Source organism: Hevea brasiliensis, chromosome 12 (assembly GCF_030052815.1).
Source record: "Hevea brasiliensis isolate MT/VB/25A 57/8 chromosome 12, ASM3005281v1, whole genome shotgun sequence".
Taxonomy (NCBI): domain Eukaryota; kingdom Viridiplantae; phylum Streptophyta; class Magnoliopsida; order Malpighiales; family Euphorbiaceae; genus Hevea; species Hevea brasiliensis.
The window spans coordinates 26,749,240-26,774,308 of NC_079504.1; the positions used below are offsets into that span (position 1 = coordinate 26,749,240).

The 25,069-nt window shown below is 33.2% G+C and overlaps 1 protein-coding gene and 1 non-coding gene across 2 annotated transcripts; one reads left to right on the top strand and one right to left on the bottom strand.

Annotated features, from left to right (window-relative positions):
- The first annotated feature begins 1,000 nt into the window (after positions 1–1,000).
- LOC110640409 (DEAD-box ATP-dependent RNA helicase FANCM) lies at positions 1,001–17,343 on the top strand. Its single transcript, XM_058131370.1, is given in 24 exon segments — positions 1,001–1,200; positions 1,279–1,615; positions 2,539–2,682; positions 4,782–4,864; positions 4,950–5,064; positions 5,261–5,352; positions 5,438–5,492; positions 5,576–5,697; positions 5,786–5,899; positions 8,442–8,635; positions 9,259–9,389; positions 11,507–11,567; positions 11,667–11,737; positions 11,923–11,972; positions 12,037–12,202; positions 12,348–12,475; positions 12,550–12,885; positions 12,965–13,028; positions 13,893–14,534; positions 14,630–15,112; positions 15,300–15,351; positions 15,571–15,584; positions 15,587–15,719; positions 16,343–17,343. Coding segments are annotated over 24 exon segments (4,221 nt in total). The 5' UTR covers positions 1,001–1,158; the 3' UTR covers positions 16,935–17,343.
- Positions 17,344–19,672: 2,329 nt separating this feature from the next.
- On the bottom strand, positions 19,673–24,173 carry LOC110640411 (uncharacterized). Its single transcript, XR_009142075.1, has 5 exons — positions 23,320–24,173; positions 22,600–23,061; positions 21,877–22,253; positions 21,730–21,797; positions 19,673–20,062 (listed from the first exon to the last, which is right to left on the bottom strand). It is a non-coding gene; the product is annotated as an uncharacterized LOC110640411 (transcript).
- Positions 24,174–25,069: the final 896 nt, after the last annotated feature.

The window sequence follows — 25,069 nt, forward strand, 5'->3', positions numbered from 1 at the left end:
TAATTTTTTAGTATTAATTTGGCTCTCCCGAGTGGGGGAGAAACTATATAATTTCTCCTAATGGAGAAAGAGACAGAAGGCAATTACCCAATCAGAAACAGATAGAGAATGAGAGAGTATACCTCCACGATCCTATCATCATCAGCGACACTTCCCCCCAATGCCAATGATTCACGATGACTCTAACAGGCACCAGTAGAGGCGAAATAATGGTGATAATGACAAATTTCAAGGAACTTATGCAAGTGATTTTGGCAGCAAAACCAGACAAAGTTTGGTGGCATTTAGAGCTTCTCTCCATAGGCTTTCCTCTTCAACTAAGCTTGTTACCGGAGCGAGAAGATCAGAGGAGGAGAAGTTGCTTCATTTTGAGGCACTTTCCAGCCAAATCGGCTATTGTACAAGCGATCTAAGACCACCATCATGATTCTCGCATTTTTGGCTTTCATTTGGCACCAGCCTTCGCATTTCCAACATCCAAAGAAAAGATAGTCCATAGGTGGTCAAGATTTAGTGGGCCAATTTTAGGCAATGAATTTCGAGAAATAAAATATGGAGATGAATAATATATTTTTTAAAATTAAAAAATTAATTAATTAATTTTATTAACATAAAAATTAAATAATAATTTTTTTTTTAAATTTAGTATTAAAATTATTAAAAAATTAATGAGTAATTTTAAATAAATCATTAAAATTATTTAAAAACTAATAATTTTAAAAATATTTCAATACTACTATTAAGTCATTGGTTTTTATATTTACAACATTAAAACCATTAAAGCCCGTTTAAAATTGAAATTAAAAAAAAATATATTTTTTTAAAAATTATTTTATTGTTTTAAAATTGTTATAATTAAATTATGTTGAATTTAATTTTAAATTAATTTTTAATACATTCATATTAATATATTAAAAAAAATTGTTCCTAAGCAGCATCTATTTCAGACCCATTTTAGGCAGATTGTGGGCTAAAGCCCACGTGAATGGAAAGCGTTCCAAATGCTCTGCTATTACCTTGCCCTCGAATCGTCCCTCCCATTTGGGTATTTCAAGTTTTGCCGCCAATCTCACCTTCGCTCCGACATCTCTCTCTGGCCTGAGGGTTTCTCTGCAAAGCGCTGATTTCAGTTCAAAACCCATCTCTCATTTCCCCAAAATGACCTCCGCAAGCCCTCTACAGATCGCCGACGACGACGACGTAAGTTCAGTTCCACGCCTTTTATGTATTTATCCTCCCCTCTTCTGCTCTAATTGAACTCTCCCTTTTTATGCATAGGGGTTCGACTGGGAGGCAGCTGTGAAAGAAATCGATGTGGCATGTCAAAGCGCAAACCCCTTAACTTCACTCCCCAACTATCCATCTTCTTCCCATTTTGTTCCTCTTCAGAATAATTGTAATTATGTGTCTTCTTCTAATAAGATATTGAGAAAGCCCGGGGCTTATAAGCAATCTACCCTCCATAGTTTTATTGGGAAGGGTGTGGGTCTCGAGCATCCACATGAAAATCCAGTGGTTGATGATCCTGATCAGCAGGTTGCTGTTGATGGTGAAGATGAGAGGGTAAGCTGCGTTGGGATTGATGTTGAGGCTGCTAAAACTTGGATATATCCAGGTCATATTCACAGTTTACTTTCTAGATGTGCTATTTTCTTTGTGTAATTTTTAATTGGAACTTGGGAGGTTTTGGGCTAGCGTCTAAGTGGAATTTCTGAAGAAAGGATTCTTTCTTTTTTATTGTTATTACTATTATTATTTTACTTCCGGGTTTGATTCTTTTAGAGGTGGGTTTTTTACTAGATTGCGCTATAGATGGGATTTGGAGAATATTTTCAAATTTGATTCTTTTTGTGTGGTTTTTGCTGAACAGTTGTTTTGCTTTGCTGTAATGGTTGAAAGCTTAGTGACTTTAGCTTCCTAACAACTTGTTCGCTGAAATGCTAAGTTGTTCTTTGGGCAAATAATGGATGACTTGGGGTTTTAGCAATCCCTTTGATATTTATTTACACATACACATTCTTCATAACCGCCAACCTGGAGAAAATTATCCTGTTTCATGATTCCCAAAGTAATCAAAATTCAAAATTAATGTTGACAATCAATCTTTTTCCTCTGTGTGAAATTCGTTAGTGGTAATGGTGAACATTGACAGTGCCTAGTGTGGGTATTGAATTAGTTCTTACATTGTTGAAAAGAGTATGGAAACTACTGTTAAGGGCTTAATATGTTATCTTATTAGATTTGCAAACATAAATCATTTTTGAATGATTACACTTCTCTAGTTTTTGCCCTAAGCATTTTTTTTTAACCTTTCTTTCCTTCTTTCTTTTATTATTATTATTATTATTATTATTATTATTATTATTATTAATTTCTTGAATGTGATTTGAGTTTGATTTTATGAACTGAAATTTGCGACTTTGATCTACAGTAGAGTTGCTTATATATATATATATTTCACGCAAAATAAAAGTTACTCTAAATGCATTGACAATAAACTTATACATCTCCACTCGTCTTTGTAATCCTATCTTGCAGTTAATGTCCCACTTCGTGAATATCAGTTGGCTATAACCAAGACAGCATTATTTTCAAATACATTGGTGGCATTGCCAACAGGGCTTGGAAAGACACTTATTGCTGCAGTTGTAATGTATAACTATTTCAGATGGTTTCCAGATGGTAGGATGACAACACTACAGATAGCATGATCCTAATTTACTCCCCAAGTGTTGTTCTATTATTCTTCATTCATCATTTCACTTTACGTATGTGTTCTGATTCTCTAAGATGCATAAACACATTTTGTGGGTATATCATGATTTCATTACAAAAGCTTGAGGCTTCATTTTTGGCTCTCAAGGGCAATGAGGGGAGAAAAAGAATATGAAATGCTAAAATGCAACTCTAGTTTTATCCATATTTAACAATTCTCTTTCCTTTAGAACCAAGGGTAATGGAGGGAAAATTATCTCCTACAAAACAGAATAATAAAAGAAGGTAGTTAAACAAGCTAATGTACTATTAGTTAACATCCAATAGTTTGCGCTGCTTAATGTTCCAAAATTAATAGCCAAAATGCCACTCTTAATTTTGCATTTCCAAGTATCTTATATTTCTGGTGAGAAGTCCTTAAATTTTTTATTTTATAGGTACTCTAGTATGTAGTTACAGGAGGAACAAATGCTATGCTCTAGGATATTTGTCGATAATAAAAAAGTCTTAATCATTTCTCCTACTCAACTATTATTGAAGGGTTCAAAGGCATTCAACGATGAGACCCTTCACCAAATCTTTTATACAAAGCATAGATCTGATTAGCATTGTTGTTAGAGCTGCTGTTGAGAAAAATACTTTCTTAAATATATTAGTTAAAGAGTATTAAAAATTGATTTAAAATTAAATTTGACTTATTTTTGTCATAAAAATACCAAAATAACAAAACAACTTTTTCAAACTAAATTTTTCTAACAACATCTAAAATGGTGTTTTTTCTTAAAAATGTGTTTTCGGCCCTTAAAACTTGATGCCAAACTGGTCCTATATAAAGGAAATAATAAATATTATTTCCACACAAAGCTAATATGTTTGGAATTCTCAAGTTTAGTTTGGATTTATGACTTGTTGACGTTGGCATGTATGCTTGAGTTTTAAACCACATCTCATTCATCTAAATATGCATTTTATTTTTAATAGTTAATTGCTTTTCTAGTTACAAAGTGACTAAGATTGAACCAAAACTTGGGCTTGGATAACTTTTCATGTTTTGATGTCCATGTTCATATCCTGAATAAAGCATAGATTGTTAATTGAAAGTCAATTTTATATTCAATCATTTCCTAATACATGTTTCCTTGTTTATTTGCTTGTTATTATTTGTCTTGAGATGGATGAAACCAGTGTTGTCAAGAGGCACCTGGGCCAAGTGAAATCTAGGCACTTCGCCTGGGAAGCCTTCAGGCAAGGTGCCTTCAACTAGATGCTACCTAAGCACCTAGGCGAGGCCCAGGCAAGGTGGCACCAGGTGCTCCCAAGCAAGTAAAAGTCGAGAAATTAAAAAAAAAAGGTTGAGAAAGAGACAAGTTGATGATAATTTGACATGGGTTGATGTGGCTAAGGCATTTAGAGGTGGGGAAATGAGGACTTACACAAGACAACAAACAAGATCTCGAGCAAATGCACCAAGTTCAAGAGTAGTAAATATTCAAGAAGAGACTGACTCAGAGAAAGACGAAGAGATTGAGGAGGACTATAAATCTGATGAAGGGGAAGAAGAGGGATCGTAGGATGATGATGATGATATGGTGGATGTTAAAGAAGATGATGACTAGAGAAGTAGGATTTTTAAATTTGCGTGACATAATGAATGAAATTGAAGAATGCATCTAGAATTTTAAATTATATTGTGTGCTTTATGGTTTTTGTTTTAACATTTTGTGTTATTAGAGGGATGCTTTTGATCTTGAAGCTTAAAACATATAATATATTATGAAAATGAATATGAAATTTAGCACTTTAGTGATTGTCTAATATGTTAGACTTTTTTACCTTGTATATTTAATATTTATTATTTTAGAGTAAATTAGCTGCTTATTTCCCTCAGGTGAGTGCCTTGGGCGATAGAGGAACTTCTCGCCTTTAGAGCGCTTAGCGCTTTTGACAACACTGGATGAAGCTGAAAATGATTCAATTTTGCATCAACCTGACATGTTCTTCTCCCTTGTTTTGTGCCTTGGTGGTTTTCTCAAGTTTGATTGGTATGTTTGGTCTGTCCCTTGCAGGGAAAATAGTATTTGCTGCACCATCTCGACCACTTGTAATGCAACAAATAGAAGCATGCCATAATATTGTGGGAATACCACAAGTAAGATGCTGTTTTTACTTGTACATGGAATGGTTTCCTCCTGCTATGTTAATTCTGATCACAATTATTTATAAACTGATTGCAGGAATGGACAATTGATATGACAGGTCAGCTAAGTCCTACAAAAAGGGCATGCTTTTGGAAAACTAAACGGGTGTTCTTTGTTACTCCACAAGTTCTGGAGAAGGATATTCAAGCTGGTGATGGTCTAAGTTATGCCTTAATAAACCTACAAAAAGCAAAAGGGTTATGCCTTATTACTTATGCGGAAAATTTTGTGAATGTTAAATGATTGTTGTATGTGAAAAATTACATTCTGTGGCTTTCATTTATCTGTGCAACATTCTTCAGTTATGTTCCACCACTGAAATTTTCTCATTGAGAAAATTATTGCAGGCACTTGTTTGGTAAAATACCTAGTATGTTTGGTTATTGATGAAGCTCATCGTGCATTAGGAAATTATTCTTACTGTGTAGCAGTTCGCGAGGTCTGTTACTCTTTTTCCCTTCCTTAATCCTATTTGCAGAAATATCCACTGGTTTGAGATGCTAATCATTCCCTCAATTTTGTAGTTGATGACAGTACCACTGCAGCTAAGAATATTGGCTTTGACTGCGACACCAGGATGTAAGTAAACATGCAATCTACTTTGGTTTTGGAAAAGCTTTGCTATAATATTTTAAATCCTTGTGTTGATTCAATTTCTTCAGCAAAGCAGCAAGCCATCCAGAATATTATTAGTAACTTACATATATCAACTCTTGAATATCGTGATGAAAATGATCCTGATGTAAGCCCATATGTTCATAACAGAAAGATTGAATTGCTTGAGGTATTACTAATTCCTATCCTATGTTATAAAATTTATTGTTGAAATAAGTGCATTGACAAAGTTAATATTACCTTTGCCATATTTCTAGGTTGCACTGGGAAAAGATGCTGTTGATATAAATAAACAGTTACTGGAGGTGATACGTCCATATGCGGCTAGGCTTTCTGCAGTTGGACTTCTCCAAAATCGAGACTATAAAACTGTATGGTTCTCTAAGTTATAAAATGTTTTGATTTCATTCTGACATTAGCTCTAGTGTATTGATGTCTATTTTGCCTCTTTATTCTATTGGTTTTCATGGCATAAAATGTTTGTATGAATGAATTTGCTTAGTGTTTCTATAATATTATCATGTCTTGTTACAATTGCTTAATATAATCTAGTAAAAAAAAATCTATGCAAAGACATAGACTTGTTGTACATGAAGATTCTTACTTAGCTTTTATCCAACACTTGCTATTTTCTCATGTAACTTCCCTGAATTATTTTATGTTCGTTAATATTAGGAAAATTAGTACCAAAATTTTTTAGATGATGAAAGCTCCAAAAAGTGTTTTCATGCACCATTTGCTAGGAGTTGATAGTTAATCATATGCTTGATTATCTCTTAAGCGCTTGTTTGGGCTCTGTTAGAAGGGGCAAGAGATCATTTGATGATCTCCAAAAGCCTTTCCACTTTTCCCCCATGGCCTTCTCCTCTCCCCCCTTCTCCTCCCCTCACACCCACACACACAAAGAGAGAGAGAGAGAGAGAGATAGAGAGAGGAGGACAAGTAATGCTAATTTTGAAAAGGTTGCAATCAAAGTAAAATACTTAATGATTCAAATTTTATAAATGGATTAAGTACAACAATCATCTGACTTTATTATTCAAGAAACCTATTCTTGTTTACTCAAAACACATGCATGAAAGATAAGTGGAACAAGGGGGCAAATGCATGTGCCTAGTGTGCAATGGCAGAGTTAGAAACTTTATTTAGTGGGGTCAATTTCATTTAAACTTTAATAATTTGTGATTGCTTTAAGGTTTTTTTTTTTTTTATAAGAAATTTATCTATTACCTAACAACTAAAATATGTTTCATAATTAATTTAATTCTCAAAAAAAAAAAGAGATGCAATTTTATTAGAATGATATCAAATTCAATGGGTTGAATAAAATAGAAATTTTGATATATATTAGATTGACATCAAACTAAATGAATTGAAATAATTTTTACATTATTAATTTATTAAAATTTATGCTAATTAAGAGAAGAAAACAAAATAATATCCATACAATAAATTAAAGAATTTTAATCATTTACCCAATTTACAAATTGCAAATCAACTTCAATTGAAATAAATAAAATTTGAATGACACCAAGAGCTTTTCAAATAGCTTTACTCTACTTAATTTTTATTTTTGTAACGTCTTATGCATGTTTTAGTAAAAGCTTTTTGGATACATTTTTCTTTTAAATTTTATACCTTTATATTAGTTTCAGGTATAATCATTTAATTTGTGGGGTCAAAATAAGTTAACAACATATAATATGTGTGAAACAAAAAAGGTTTAGTGGGGTCATTTGACCCCATGTCACAACATGTGGTGCCACCACTGCTGGTGAGAAGTATTTGAGTTTGAGATGCTATGTATAAATATTGAGTTGAATACACTTTTTGGGAAATGGGTTATAGCATATATGATGCATAAATATTTCCAAGACCTAAGGGCTTTAATGAGATCATATGTTGGTACTTGGTACAATAAGTAAATAGTTCTATTTGAAGTCTAGGTGCTAAATGTGTTCTTTTTTCTTTTTCATCTATGTACCCCCCATGCCCGAATTGAAAGTCTCTATTTTAGGTTGTCCCATAGTAGGTACCCACCTTGAAAAATCAGCCGAAGAGTTATTGATACAAATCTATTTTTGAATATGCATTACATAAAATGCACAAAGTCCATAGTTTATGATGGCTTTAATTACTTTGTTTGTCATAAAGTCAGTTTCAGTGTAGTCAAAAGCGCTGGCTTAAGTGCTTAAGTGCAATGACAAATAGGAAAGCACATGCAATGACAAATAGGAAAGCGTGTTTACATATGCTAAGCGGAGTGCGTTTAGTAAGGCGAGATTTTCTTGAGCTTAAAGCGCTAAAAGCCTCAACTTCATGGCTATTGTTGGAAGATGTTAAGACTGATTTAAATGAAGATTTCGATGGAAATTGATCTTATTTTGGAGATGAGGATGAAAGGGTTGAGGACTTTGATGGGAAATCTACTAAAGATCTTTAGGTTTGAGTTATGACTATGAATTTTAATGCTAAAAACTTTTGGATGTTTGATTATTTCTTAAGGTTTTAAATTTTATATAGAGGATTTTATTTTCTTTGCATATTATGTTATTAAGTTAATTTTTTAATAATTTTACTCTTCCTTCAATGAAGCTGAGTGCTTCTTTGTGCTTTGTGGGTTAAGCGGTGGGGTGATGCATCCTATGAGTGTGCCTTATGCTTTTAACTACCTTGGTCAGTTTCTTGAGAATCATTACTTTGTGGTTGATGACTTCGAGCAGATTCAACATGTCTCTTTGTTTTTGTTTGTAATTCTACTTTATGAAGGAGCAATATTATGACAAAAGATGATATTTGACACCTTAATTGCCATATTTTTAAACTGTACTATCTGCTTTCATCCCAAATTTTACTAAATCAAACTATCAGATTCTGTCCGGGTTCCTTACTTTTCATATTGACATATGACAGTTCAGCCCCCCAGATTTACTTAATTCAAGGGATAAATTTCGCCGAGCACCTCCACCAGAACTTCCCCAGGGCAAATATGGAGAAATTGAAGCTTATTTTGGAGGTCTTATTACTCTTTATCACATTCGTAAGCTACTTTCCAGTCATGGAATAAGGCCAGCATATGAGATGCTGGAAGAAAAGTTGAAACAAGGGTATCTTCTTGTATATTCTCCACTTTAGCACTGCTTTGAGCAATTGAGCAATATGTTCTGGATTTTTATGACTTGCTTATTAAATTTATTGGATATGACATATCATTGAATTAAATTTGTTCCCAAAATGGTCTTGGCAACTTATGAAATGGTAGCCTTTCCGCTGAAATGCTAGCTAAAATTTTTATTTGCTACCAAGTGAGATATTTTTTGAATGTTGATTGAAGTTTGATGTTTGAGAGCAGACTCTTTCTTTTCTTACATGGGCTCAGATAACTTAGGGGAAATTGAAACTTCTAGCAAAAGAAGTTTTGAATTAAAATAGTGGAACTTAATGCGTTCGTCTAAAAATGTTTGGACCCTCAATTGACTACGTATAGATTGCATTGAAATGTTAAGTTGATAATAACAAGTTGACAATAGCATTTTATTTGATCTATCCAATTTTGCTTCATGCTGATTGAGTTAAATTGTCTTTTATGTCCATCGTTTCATGCTGCTTGAGTTAAATTGTCTTGTATGTCCATATTCAATGTCATGTATTTGTATTGAAGGTCAAATTTTTTCCTGTTAGTTACTTCTTTCCAACGTGATCTTAAGTTGTTCAAACTTAATTGCTGCAGGCCATTTGCAAGACTGATGACTAAAAATGAAGACATTAGAAAAGTAAAACTTTCAATGCAGCAAAGCTTGTCTCATGGTGCCCCTAGTCCCAAATTGTCAAAAATGTTGGAAGTTCTGGTGGACCATTTCAGTAAGTGGCATTTCATCGCTTTTTTTTTTTATATTTTTTTTTTATCATCAAAGAATGGTGATCTTGATTTGAGTAACAATTTATTTTTTGTTACCTTCAGGCTTAAGCATAACCATGATAGCTTTCATATATTACAAGGAAGACTTGTACTTCGAGTGTATTATTATTATTATTACTATCTTAAGATGAGGGATTAACATAGGTGGTTATTTGATGGCTGAATTCTGCAAATACTTGTAAATATTCTCATCTGAAGTCATGAACATAGGAAAGAAAAGGGACAATCACCCAGGGAGAGGTTGCAATCACACTATAAAGCAATCTTTGTATGCTTCTAAAAAAAACTATTAAAAGTGATTAACAAATTAAGTGCATTGAAAACTTTACATTGATATACATGATGTCTAGTAATCTAAATCCTAATTAGAATTGAACTTCTGATTCAGAACTCAACTCAACTCAACTAAGCCTTTATCCCAAAAATTTGGGGTCGGCTATATGGATTCGCTTTTTCCACTCTGAACGATTTTGGGTTAAATCCTCAGAAATGTGTAATGCTTCTAAGTCATGTTGTACTACTCTCCTCCAAGTCAATTTAGGTCTACTCCTTTTTTTCTTTCTATCCTCTAACCTAATGTGCTCTACTTGTCTAACTGGAGCCTCCGTATGTCTACGCTTCACATGACCAAACCACCTTAATCTCCCTTCTCTCAACTTATCTTCAATTGGCACCACTCCTACCTTTTCTCTAATACTTTCATTACGGACTTTATCTAGTCTAGTATGGCCACTCATCCACCTTAACATTCTCATCTCTGCAACTCTTATCTTAGATGCATACGACTCTTTCAGTGCCCAACACTCACTACCATATAACATAGCCGGTCGTATGGCTGTACGGTAAAATTTTCCTTTTAATTTATTGGGAATCTTACGATCACATAAAACTCCCGTAGCACGTCTCCACTTTAACCATCCGGCTTTAATGCTATGACTAACATCCTCCTCACATCCCCCATCTACTTGAAGGACTGAGCCTAGGTATTTAAAGTGATTACTTTGGGACAGTACCACTCCATTCAAACTAATTCCTTCCCTATCACCAGTTTGGCCTTTACTGAAACTTGCAATGCATGTGAACTTCTGATTCAGAAATTCAAAATAATACCTTGACTAGGAAGACAACTGATAAAGACAAAAAAAAAAAACAAATTTAGATCATTATTATTTTTTAAAAAAAAAAAAACTGGCTATAGACCTAGAAGGACACTCTTGACTTTTAGAATAACAGAAAAGTTTGAATGCTGAATTAGCTGCCAGTTGGCTTAACTAAAAATGTTATGAGGAGTATAAAGCACTCCCATGGTTGGCTGCAGATTATCTAGACAACAATTGTAAACCTAATTGATCTTTAATCTTGCCATTCCTTGAGTTATTTTGGCTGCAACATGTTGTCTCAATATATGGTAAATTTTATGCTTTAACACTAACCATTTGAGGAGTGGAGGTCATAAATCAAAATGGCATTTTTTATTTGTTCTTTTAGCATGTTAGGGTTGAATTCTGAATATGAATGTTAGAAAATGAGTTAGAATTTTTGTTCACTGCAATGAGATTATTTGTCAATTTCTTTGTTGTTGGTTTCCAACTAAAACTGTGGAAGCAACACATAAACATGCTCTCCTGCTTTCATGCTTTTGTGCCTGTTCATGTATTTGTTCCACTGAGGATTATTAATTGTGATTAATTGATAGCTGGGCCAACTGGAATTTGATAAACAAGGAAAATTATAGCATCATAAATGCTATATGTTTGAATGACTGCATGGATCTGGTCATGATTAGATTCAATGTTGTCTCTTTCGGAGATATGGCTTCTTCACATTCTGTGTCATCATCAGCCTCTTATATTTGGTCAAAGGTCCATATAGTATAACATTATAAAACTTGCCTTTTGATGAGGATATTGAATTCCAGCATTATGCTTATCATTGATAATAATACTTTCTGAAGAATTGTCAGTTTGCAGTCATCACTCCATTTAACAGCTCATGTCTGATCAGACTTGAAAGTTTTATTATCTGTTGGTTAATGTAATAGCTAAATATGTGGTTGCAGAAACAAATGATCCACAGAACTCAAGGGTAATAATTTTCTCCAATTTTAGAGGAAGTGTAAGGTAGAAAAAAAGTTTCTGAAGTTCATTTTATTGTTTCATCACATGATGCCCTTAAATAAGAAAAAATTTTCTTTGGTGCACTTTATTCTGTCATTTCAGGGATATAATGGATGCACTGTCTAACATTGGGGATCTAGTTAAAGCAACAGAATTTATTGGTCAAAGCACAGGTTTGCAGTTCTGTTCTTTATCTTTCTATTTGCCATTGAGTTCATTCTTTTAAAAAAGGAACTGCTGCTTTTTATTTTCCTCCTCCCTCTTCTAGAATTTTGGAGAGCATTGTTGCTCTATTTTTCTAGAATCTGTTTTGCATTAGTTATGACTTATGTAGTAATGGGTTCTACATTTCTTACAGGAAAAGCATTGAAAGGCCAGTCACAAAAAGTTCAACAGGCTGTTTTGGAGGTACTTGTGTTATTCTTCATTATTTTCTGGGCTCCTACCATTCACTTGCTTTGTTTTCCAACAGAAATTTCGAGCTGGCAAATACAATGTTATTGTTGCCACGTCAATTGGTGAAGAAGGCCTGGATATCATGGAAGTGGATCTTGTAATATGTTTTGATGCTAATGTGTCACCACTAAGAATGATCCAGCGTATGGGGAGAACTGGAAGGAAGCATGATGGACGAGTTAATATCCTTTTGTCATTTGGTTAATGCATTTTACGAAGTAGGTTGTTGATAGATCACCATATTTCATTCCTGAAGACTCTTTAAGTTGTTTAACTTTGTAATTTCTTAGTGCTAATTTGCCAAGTTGTACCTTGACAAGGTTTTACTAGTTTTAGCTTGTGAAGGGTCTGAATTGAAGGGTTATATGCGAAAACAAGCAAACAGCAGGGCCATTAGGAAACACATGCATAATGGGGGGATAAATAGCTTTGATTTCCATTCTAGCCCAAGGATGGTGAGATCTATAAGAAATTTTCTGGTTCGTTCATTCTTAATCTGTTATCTTCTTGACCGTTTTGTTTATTCCAGATTCCCCATGTTTTTAAACCAGAAGTCCAATTTGTCAAGCTATCAATTGAACAATACATTCCTCGTGGAAAGAAAGTGAAAGATGATAGTGCTATCCAGACACCCATGTTCAGAGCCAAATTAAATGCTGATGAAGTTGCTTTAATTGCCAAGTACTTTGAGCCCACCAGTGAAAAATCTTGGAGACCATCTCTTATTGCCTTTCCACATTTCCAGGCATTTCCCTCAAGAGTGCATAAAGTAATGCATTCTTATAGAACAGACATGCTGATTGATACAATGCAATATTTGCAAAATCTATCATTTTCTGGGGAGAGCAACACTTTCTTTACTGAGGTTTGCTTTCAACTTTAGTGCTAGGCATTTTTCAACTATCATGCATTATATTTGCTTACAAGTTGTCTACTGGATGCAGGGTGAAATTGCTTCAGGTAAGTGCTTGGGAGTTGACACTGTTGAAAAAGAGGACAATGATAAAGGTAATGCAATCTTTAGTTCTTTACAGTTGAAAATGTTTGTCAAAAAAAACTGATATTCAGAAAGTCTTTCATGGCTTTTAATATATCATACAGAGGAAAATGATAAAAGTACTGTAATCTTTAATTCTTTGCAGCTGAAATGTTGTCAAAAAGAATTGACACAGAAAGTTTTCCGTGGCTTTTAATGTCTTATATTAATGCAATACAGAGAAAATGGAAGGAATTCTATCAGTTAGTTCTACAAATCTAATTAGACATGGGAAGTAATTTACTTATCTTACTCTAATTCAAGTTTCACACTAAGCATACTACTAAAATTTGAGCAAAGGCTGCTTACTTTTTAATTCTTATTTTGTCCATTGAAGACTGCAAGAAAAACAAAATTAGCATGCGAATGTACAAATATCAAAATTTCCAACTTTGCTGATTGTTTCTTTCTAAAATCAAAACTCTTAAAAATTATTTTTTAAAGTGCATAAAAACTTTTGAACATAAAATAAATAAATAAATAATTGGAGAAGCATTTAGGCTAGACGAAGTATCTTATTTTTGAGTTCGCTAAAGTACTTTTTTCCCGCTTAACGGATCATTGTCTTTGATGTTTCTCTTCTTTAGCTTCCATCTATTATCCCTATGCACTGTGCTTTGTCTGATCATTGTGTTTCTCCTTTTCCTATTTCATATCTTGTAGTTGTATGTACTGTGCATGAAAATTTACCAACATTTTTATAGTTCTACTTGTCAAGGTTTCTTTGAAAGAAGTGAAATTTTTTATTGGTAGCATTAAATATTTAAATGTCACATGCCATGCTTCCCAAATGTATTGACTTAGTACATATTGAAGTTCTTAAACTGCTATTGTAGATCCACTGATTTGGGATGAATCTCCAAGTACCAAGTCACAGAAAACAGTAACAGATTCTGAGGTATCATCCCTAAAGTCCTTGAGAACCAAGGAGCAAAATGTGCTGGATCCCCAAGGCCAAAGACCAGCAGGCCATTCCTATCTTTTTGGTTCAGAATTTGTGTCTGTAGATGCTCATGGAAAGGTCATAATTTTGTCTGTCCCAGTGCTTCCATTAAAAGAGGCATCACAAACTAATTGTACAAGTCCTAGCGCAACTGTGCTGCTAAATTGCTTGAAGCCAAATTCTTGCCATTTGAAAAATCCAGGTAAAAATTATGAGGAACAGACTGTACAAGGCAAGTCTAGTCCAGACATAATAACATCTTGGGTTCAGTGTGAAACAAGTGTGGCTTTGGCAATGTCTAAGTCTAATCTCCAGCAGGAGACAACACTGGATCAGGTTGAAAAATTTCCTGAGACTTCAGTGTTGAAGAAAATCATTTCAAACGAAGGAGATTGTGTTGGTGAAGCACTCAATTGCTCAGAAATCAAGGTGCCATCTTTGCATGCTGATGAATATGACAATAGTAATGAACTGAGTCCCAGGCTAACCAATATGATCCAAAGTGGTTTTGTTCCAGAATCTCCAGTAGATATTGGTTAGTTTTCATAATAATTCTATTCTAAAATTCATTGATTGATTTTTTTTTTCTTTACTATTGCATATGGTTAATGCATGCCAAAGAATTTGCAGGACTGTTGAATGGCAAAGGAAGGAATGAGTTTTTGGTTACAGATGTATCACCCATGAAATTGTGTGCTGAACTACTGTCAAAGTCTCAGAGTCCAAGAAAAAATGATATTGCTATCAGCAGTAGTTCCTGTCAAAGAGATGTCTCCATATCTTCTATTAATAATGAATTTCATACTCCTATACTTAAGGCGAGCAATGTTGTCAGAACAGATGGACGCACCTCAATTTCCCCAGGTGCTGAAGAAACCGATACTCCCTTGGCAAATCTCAGCAAAAATAGCTTGAGCAAAGATTGGCTTCTGAGTTCTGGAGACAAATCAGAAAATGTTGAACAAGTGCGCAAGTTCAAGAGATTGCGGAAAATTGGAGATGTTGACAGAAATAGGAATCCAGAAGGCAACAAAGATAAATCTTTAGCGCCAATTGCAAACCTTGATAGATCATTTTCTGATATCAGTCCTAACAAAATCAAGTACTGTAAAGGTAACTCAAATCCATTTATAGCTGGTCCATTGTTGCACCCGAAAACTTTTTAATTGCTGACTAATTTTATTTGTCACTTCTGCTTGAATTAAGCCACTTGTAAATGCAATATATGAGTATGGCATGCGTTATATTTAGGAAACAAACTTCAAACTACTATCAGTAATAACGTACCTCTTGTGTTCAGGTAAAAGGAAGCTAACCGGCAATGTCAGGACCTTCATTGAGGAGGAAGCTGAGTAAGTAATTTTGAGTGATCAGTTGCATTGTGCCAAACTTTATTTTTAATTATTTTCCCTGTTATAAATCTCAATTTTTTTATTTAATAATATGATATGGGCCGATATCATATAAATAAATGTATTGAAACAAAATATTCCCTGAAACTTAAACTACAGTAATATTTTCTCAATTTCATTCATGGTATTACTAATTTACCTGCATTTTTGGTTGGTCAGGGTATCTTCTGAAGCTGAATGTCTGACGATGAGAAAGATGACTCAGGCAACAGTTCATATGATGATAGTTTCATAGATGACAGGACAAATCCCACAGCAGCAAGTATTCAAGCTGAAACTAGTAGAGTTGACATGATGGCAGTTTACAGGTCTCTCTCCCTCTCTTCCTGTTACGTACTTGTGTCCCAGTCCCTGCTGGGAATTCCAGCTTGATAGAAGCCAGCTTCCTTTTCAAAACCATTGACAGGAAATAAGTTCTCTGTTATTTATGTATGGTTTGTTATCATTGCTGGCATTGTGATTACTTTGCTGCTGTGGTGAGTCAGGGTTTCAGATTTCATACAAATATTTCATGATGTCGTTAAATATATATCTATTTTCTGGAGAGCAATTGCTTTCATCATCTTAAAAATATCAGTCCATTTCTTTCAAAATTATGTTATTGCACTTGGAACAACATCTGAAACAAGATTGAGTAATCATTAAACAATCTATATCTATTTGTAAAAGATTTGGAGTTTTTTTTGCTGTTAAACCAAACTCTTTTTTGTTTCACAACACTCAGCTCCTCTATGTAAACAATTCACTTATTTCTTTTCTTTGTAAGTGAATCATGAATGTCATCCAGTTTGGTCTGTGCACTAGTCAAATAATTTTTTCTACCAAAGTCATTTCTGGTCAAGTAATCATCTGTGTTTTTTCCATTTCATTTCTTGGCTTTTTGCTGTGTTGAATTTCCAGAGTATACAAACTAACTGATTTCATGCAATAGGCGTTCTTTGCTCACCCAATCACCAATTGAGAGGGAATCAAATTCATACATAACTAGTACTCCTGATTGTGGGAATTCCGTGAGCAGAAGGAACGAAAGCAAAAGCTCCTCAGTCAAGACATTATGTTCTTTCCAGACCCCTCAACCTGATTCTGCAAATGACTCTGCCAGGAGAGATACAGATTCCTTTCGCACTACTGAGAGGATGTCAGCAGCAATGCCTAGTATAACCGGTCATTCTGTGAATGAAAATGAGAGACAGCTGGAATCTAGGAAAAGGAAATTGAGTTTTTGTCAGCCTGGATCTATTCCAGTAATCAATCTAGAGCAAAAATTCTGTTTGCAGTCAGATGCTGGCAGAAAAGAAACATTCCAGCAGGGTCCTGCTGAAAATTTAGATGCTAATGCGGAAGTTTTTCATGATGATCAATTCTTTGAAGATCTTGATCTTGATGCTGTGGAGGCACAAGCTACCTTGCTTCTCAAACATAGATCCAAGTTATCAGTACAAAAGCAGGATGTAGCTCCAAAATCCGATGCACAAAATTTTGACCTTCAGAGTTCTCCATCATTTGATCTTGGGATATGGTAATTTAGAGGTAAATCTTTATAATTCCCTCCCTCAAGCATCTTTCTGAAGAATCCCTTCAAGCAAAATGCAGAGAATGCACAGTAGCACAGTGTTCTGAGAATTCTAGCAAGTTTTTTTGGAGGCAAATAGAATTGATACAGTACAAACCAATGTAATTTATATAATAGATTATTTAACAGTGCAGAGACAAAAAAAAAAAAAAGAAAAAGATTATGTAGAGCTCCATGTATAGAAGGATAGGCCATCATCCATTGTATAGAAACATTACACCAGAAATACCATGTTCATAAAAAAAAATGGAGGCAAAATAGCTGCAGAGGTCAAATTCTAAGATAACTCATCATTTTGTCCGCACGTTAGTGTGGATTATTTATTATTTTATTTTAATAATATAATTTAATATTTTTTTTATGTATTATATTTTCAGTCATACTATTTTGTTAAATATAGTAAATATAATTTAAATATTTAAATAACTATTTGCCTATTCAAATCAAATTAGATTTTTATTTTTTGAATGGTCTAAATACTATTTCATCAAAGGTAACAATATAATATAAATATAAATGCAATTAAAAAAAGATCATGTATAATTTAAGAAAAAATTATATTCATGATAGCAAATATAATAAGTATATTCCAAGATAATGTCTTAAATATTATGCTAAGATTTAACAAATAATTAAAAAAATTATAAAAAGTGAAGCATTTCCTAATTTGTAATTTTTATTTTTTCTCTTGATTTTTTTTCGAGATCTTCACTTTATTTTTTTATGCTTTTCAGTATTTATATATTTTCATTATTGTTTTATAATATTTTACATTTTTTAAAAAACATATAATTAAATTATTAAAAAATTTATGTAGTTAATGATATTACCTCTTAAATTTTGAAAATTTGATTATCTAGTGAAAGAACTATGTAGACTTTAAAAATTTGCAAGGTCCATGAGATTAATCTTATTATTACAATTCAACAAATTGACGATCCTACTTGAAATGGAGGAGGAATAGCTTTATAATAAATTTTGTTAGAAAATTGTCAAACTTAAGGATTAGATATGTATTTTTAAAAAAGAAAAAAAAATATATATATATATATATATATAATTTAATTTTAAATTTTAAATTTTAAAATAATTTAATTAATATTTTTTAAAATTTTTAAATTTATATGTCAAATGATAATTTTTTAAATTATTTAAGTTAGATAACTTAATTTTATAAGCTACTTTCTAAGTAGTACTAAGCTAGGTGACTTATAAGGTTGCAACTTTGTGGTTGGATTTCTCTTCTAAGTTGAATGGGCCAAACTACCTGCTGTTTTTTTCAATAATTTTTCCTTTCAGGAAATTGTTCTCCAGAACAACTTTTTTTAAGAAAAAAGTTCCCCTCAATTTTTTTAAAAACAGAATTTATGAATATATATATATATATATATATATATATATATATAAGAGGCTGTGAAGGTAAACTCAATAATTTATCTTCTATTATCTTTAATAAGAGCATTTCCATTTTCATGATAAATATTGATATAAATAAGGATAAAGATACAAGTACTTTATATAATTTTGTGATATCTATTTAAATTTAAATTGAGTGCAGCATAATTTATTAATGTATCATATCATATAATATAATATTATATAATTTTTATTAATAATATATTTAAAAAAATAATATGTTTAGTATAAAATTTTATAAATTATGTAAAAATAAAATAAAAATACAAAATTTTTAAATTATCGTGGTTTGAAAAAGTTGTAGTAAAACAATATTTAAAAAACCATCATCTTATAATTCAAAATTATCATTTTTTAAAAACTTTTCTAAATAAAGATAAAAAAAATCATACCATATGCAATTTAGTTGACGTGGTTTTTTTTTTTTTAAGATTTAGAACTTTATTGAAATTATAATTTAAAAAGTAGAATTTAATTAAAAATTATATATGTAACAGATTTAGGGCCCTTGATAAAACTTCATCTAAAACAGCCTCTTTTGTCCTTCCAATCCTTTTCGTTGGTATCCAACGCCTTCTAAAGGTCCAAAAATTTTGAAGAGAATCTTACATTCATGAGCATTGCCATTGAAAGGAACATTTGAAATCAATCATTTCAATGCTAAAATAATAATAATAATAAATAAATAAATGATAAATAAAAAAAAAATTGCCCCTTTATAAGCCCGAAAGGTAATGTATAAGGTAGAAAATCATAATATAAAAAATGAGTAGAAAAAAGAGTGAAAAGAAATAAAGAAAAAACTTAAATCCTATTTAAAATTTAAAATTTTATAAGAAATCAATTCAATTAATTTTTTTAAATTTTAAATATCTAGTAAAGTTAAATGACAAAAAATGATTTATATAGTCGACTCCCACTAATTTGAGATTAATTATGCCTCCAATGCTTCAAGATTAGGGTTTTTCAAACCTACCCAAAAACTACTGAAACATTTACAACCCCACATAAAAAATATTAGATCCCTTTCAAATGGTTTCCAACTTTGTTTATTGGGTACCATTTCTTGTTTTGTCCTGCGTTGCAACACTTCATATTCTCATATTAGCCAATCATATACAAGGAGGGAGCCCTTACTTGTACACAATTCAGGCTATCAAGGTTATGTGAGATTACAGTGGCACCACATAGCTCGTCCATCTAGCAATATGATTCTATCAAATAATAACAAATGTGAAGCACCAAAGTTGCATTTTTCAGTAGGAACAGAACTTCAACAATCAAACATTAGATTACCAAAGCATTCAACATTACAAACATCTCTACTTTTCTAAATCCTAGGGGTTAACATCTTTACATGCACAGAAAGTTAACAAGTCTCACCTGCAGATGTGTCAGACTAAGATAACACTTTACAGATCAGTTGGAAAAGAAGGTCAGAAGTACAGTCACTGACCAGACATGAATGACACTGTTCGTCTAAAATCTAAAGATTTGAAAGCTGATGCAGGGAAGTGCATTTCGCTCGGTAAAAACAATCCACCTTCACGTGGCAGCAAGACCTGTCGGTTGCCAATAAGACCACCTTCGCCAGATTTTGAGGGCAAAACTTCTTTCCTGTTCTTCACATATTTAAAGAACTCTGCAACTTGGCGTGCATAGCTGCAAATGAGATTGTTAAACAAATTAGTTCAACACCACACAATCTTCAAGAATCAATGCACAAATGCAATTTTCAGCACTAGCTGGTTATAGATTTAGGGCTAAAAAAACCAATACAAACAAACTGATAGCTCATGCAATAGGAAACCTAGTATGTGCCTACATTTTCCAGAGGCACTAGGCATCAGATGCTTACAATATATTGAGGGGTGTTCATTTGGTCAAACTGAAAGCCGAACCATTAGAAATACAACCAGCGAACTCAACCATTTTACTGAAGAAATCAAACCGAAATATTCAGTTCAGTTTTTATAGAACGAACTTCTGCATTCCCTTTTCCATCAAATTTTCAATCCATTTTTGCAGGGTTTATGCCATTAAATTCAAAGCCTTGTAGAAGTAAAGACTACTGGAAAAACAACCAATGATTTTCAATCTAACTTTCACCTTCCGGTCAATACCCAATTATTTTCCATAATAATAATAATAACCAGCTGAAGAACAATTTTCAAGTATATACACATCATTTTTTCCCCCAAAAAAATGTAAATTAAGCCAAAACTAGAATCAATTGTACTTAGAAATTCTCGAAGAAGAGAAGGATAAAGATGAATAGGGAGAAGATGTATTCATGTCAGAATTGGCCTTCAGGACATGCACCTTATTCTCAAAAAGAATTGGAGAAGATGAGATGTTGACAAAGCTATTCATTCTTCCAATACCTTCTTCACCAAACAAACATCCAAAGAGCAGTCAATTTGTAGCCCTATGATTAAGAGGGGTGTGGGAGAACTGGAAGAGAGCAGAGTAAGGCAAGATGAGGAAAAAGGTGAGGGTGTGAGTCTAGATATGAGGCAGAATTTCAGAAAGAGCTGAAGGTGTGTGGTGAGAGGCAAAGAGCTAGGGTTTTGCTTTTCCATTTTCCTTTTAAATGCATAAAAGGGCAGTGTTTTAGGTTGGTATTATATTCGGTTCAGTTTGATCTACACAGTTCTACTAATATGAAAACAAAACCGCACTGAAAACACCAAATTCCATCAAAGCAAAAACCAAATTTAGTCGGTCTGGTTATTTTGGTTGAACCTGAATAATGAACACACCTAAATATATTCATAAGACCAACTTTCTCATTCACATTCTAACTACTTCAAACTTGAAAGTAACACTTTTGAGTTCTAAGAAAAAGTGCAGCACAAATGACATCAGTTAAAGAGTAGAAAGAAACAAACTGGATAAGCACAAACAAAACCATGATTACACAAACAGTTGAAATTACCTCATAAACACAAACATGATAATGCATGAATAGATCTATTGTTAACCCTACAAAATGGTGCAATAAAATAATGCCTAGGAAGAGATGAATGATGCAAATTATATCCACCATCTCTGATATCGATGTCACTAGTCTGGTATGTGTTGAATATTTAAATTTCATTAACAGCTTGATTGGGTATGCAAAGTGCAGCAGCATTAATCTAGGCATAAAAATTTTAGCAAACATAGCATACCCAACACTACCCCAGAACACACCCAAAAAAGTACCAAATGATCTGAGCACAACTTGGAACTGTAACACATGCATAATGTAACAATCAACACAACTCAAAAGAATTGTTAACATTCCTATATCGGATTATAAGAGAAGATATTTAGAAGTATATTACTGCTCCTTTGCTTCAATATCTCTGCTAAGGTCAATGTTGGCTTCACAGTCAAGAACCAAAGCAGGCACCTGCTCATGACCAAAGAAAAATAAGCCAATATCTTTCACAATTATGTGAATTTTATGGGAAAAGATACACATACAATACCTTTTGAATACTCGAATGCATATGGTCGCCTTCCAAATAAAACACACGATCTCTAATTTCTGGATGCAAAGAGTTATCCAGCTGTAGGGTGGCTTACTGACAGATAACACTCCATGATTACCACTTTGGAAAGGGAAAAGCCAGCTCTCATGCTTTTCATGCAAGTCACGCAGATAATCTAGGGTGACACCACCCTCTTCTGCTCTCTTCCGTAGCTTCAATCTCTTGTGGCAAGTATCAGGGCTTGCTCTAAGATAGATAAAACCATCAGGAATAAGACCAGGTAAAACTGAGACAACTGGATCAAACCACGAGTCATAAATGCTGATCTCCATCTCATTCATCCACTTTGCTTCATGCACAGCTCGTACAAAGACCTTTATCAAGTAACAATGAGATTAAAAAGTATCAGCCTCGAAACTCTTAATCAGGTTTTTGTTCCTCTCAGATGGGATCAAACAAACGAGAAAGAACTGCAAGGTTTCAAATCCAAATTTTATTACTAATAAATTTCAAACATATGCAAGAAAATTCCAAATTCCTTTCAAAGAATTTCATAGTTTTCATAGAGAATGTAAAATTTGCGTAAGTCTTGGTCCTTGAGACTAAAATGAAATTCGAAAGTCTTTGATCATGTTGTGAAGAACTACAAAATGATCATGAATTTGATTATTTTTAAAACTTTATATTCATAGATAGAATTACAAAATTACATAGACTCACCATTCTGTCACTGAAAACACTCCTCTCCATCAACCTGAGCGGCTTCACTCCACCAGATGACTCTCTCTCCTGCATCACCCTTGTAACAAACACATAATTCTGAAAGGTATAGGCATACCTATGCGGTTCAGCATAGAATGCATCGAGTATGTTGAAGTGGTCAGGGCCAATATCCTGCCACTTATCAATGGGTTCCGGTACCACTTCAACAAGATCACGAAGCTCAATTGTATCACGAACAATTCTCTGAAGAAATGTTGTCTTCCCAACACTAATATTTCCCTCAACACAAAATGTGATTCGATTCTTCAACGCAGTTCTCACATCTGTGTCTATATCCTTTAACTCTTCATCCACGCTCTCTTTGATGAAAGCTGTTATGCTCTCAGCATGATTTTTGTGAATAATTCCCACAGAACTCTGTAAATACTCAACCATTGTCTCATTAGCCTTCCCAAGAAACTGCAATGAACCAAAATCCAAAATCCTCATAAATATAAAATCAAATTCTTGAAACATGCTCAACTGTATTATGAGGCTCTGCCGGTACTCTAAAGTCACATACTAATGCCAACACCAGACATAAAATAGCATTCTCATAACTGTAAGATCTGAGAAAATTACAATGCAAAAAAATAAATAAAATAAAAATCAGAGCTTTGGATAATTAAACTTGGATTTGAATTTTAGCTTCCACAAAACATAAATGACCACTAATACCTTATCTTTATACAGCTTCTTGAGCTCTGCCATTCCCCGGAACCCTTTCTCAACCAGTTTCCTTAAATTTTTTGGCCCCACCCCTGGAATTGTCAACAAATCAGCATTACGCACCATCTCACATGACCCTTTCTGCCGCCTATTCATCCTCGCGGTCTTTTCCTCTTTTTCTCCTTTCTCACCGTCTCCCCCATCACAACTCTTCACCGCAGCAGCCGCACCTGTGGTGATGGGTCCCTCTGCCCCGGACCCGGCCACTGTGTGGTACCATGCAGGCCGGGCTACAACCCAAGCCCGCAAAGGGGTTTTTGCTGTGTTGTCAGCGGCACAACGGCAGACGCTGTAACAGTTTGAAGATACACGAGAATTGAGTGCAGGTCTGACAACAGTCTTTCTGGCCACACAATAGGCGAGAGAAGAGCCGCCGCCGCTGCCACTAACTGCAACAGTAGGCATTGAGAAAGAAGTGTAGGGCTTTACAGTAAGATAAAAGAAAGGGTCTTTAATTGAGTGAGAGTGGAAATAGTTACTGGGTTTGTTTCTACAAGTCAAAGAAAGAAAACTAGTAGTAACAGAAGTACAAAGGAGGGAACTTGAATGTTTCTTTTGCAGCAGAAGCAGCTTCTGCATCTTTAACAAGCATTTCACCGCAGCTCTTTTATAGAGAGGATTTGAAAATCAGGAGGAGGGTTTGGAAATTAGGGTTTAGAGAAGGAAATTAATGGTAGGGTTTTTAGGAACAATCTATGGATGATTTCATTTCGGTGGCAGACAAAGGAAGGCATATTTTCTCGGGGGACTAACCGTGACAAAGATTTTTCAACAGCTCTGTCAATACGAAGGAGAGAGGGAAAGAGAGGGAGAATCTGTTGTGATACATATATTATTTTTATCATGGACTTTCATCTTTTGTCCTTGAGAATTGACCTTTTAATATAAGAGTGAGAATTAAGTGATCTTGGCCGTTAGATTTATATACAAGTTTGTTGTCTGATGTGTGTGTTTGACTTAATTAAAATCACAACTTGATTTTAAAAGTTAGGGTTTAGTGGTGGGCTCCAGTTGACACGCTAGCATACAGAATTCAAGTGTCACAAAAATCAGCGGCATAATTAGGGCCAATAGAATCTAAACAAATAAACAAAATCAATAATTTTATTTTTTTTTAATTTTATTTACTGCAAATTTATTTTATTAATTTTTATTTATTAATTTATTTATTATAATAAAAATCTTAATAATTAAATCCAATTGATATAATAAAATGGGGTGTTCTAACCTTTTAGAGATTTAAAACTTATCTAATTTAATTTTAAAATATAAATTTATAGAATTCAAATTTAGAGATTTCAAGTGGCATAAAATCAGGCGTAATTTGAGATTAATAGAATCAATGTAAATAAAAAATAATAATTTTATTTTTTTAAAATTTTATTTACTCTTATGATATTTTAATATTTTTTATTTATTTAATTATTTTTTATAATAAAAAATCATAATAACTAAATTAATTTATATAATAAAATGCAAAGTTCTATTCAAAGTTTGTTTAATTTAATTTCAAAATACAAAATTTATAGAATTTAAATTTAGAAAATCCAAGCGTGGCCAAATCAGGGACACAATCAGGCCAATAAAACCGGTGCAAATAAAAAAATCAATAATTTTATATTTTTTTAAATTCCATTTACTTCAAATTTATCTTAATATCTCTTTATTTTTTATAATAAAAATCACAATAATCAAATGT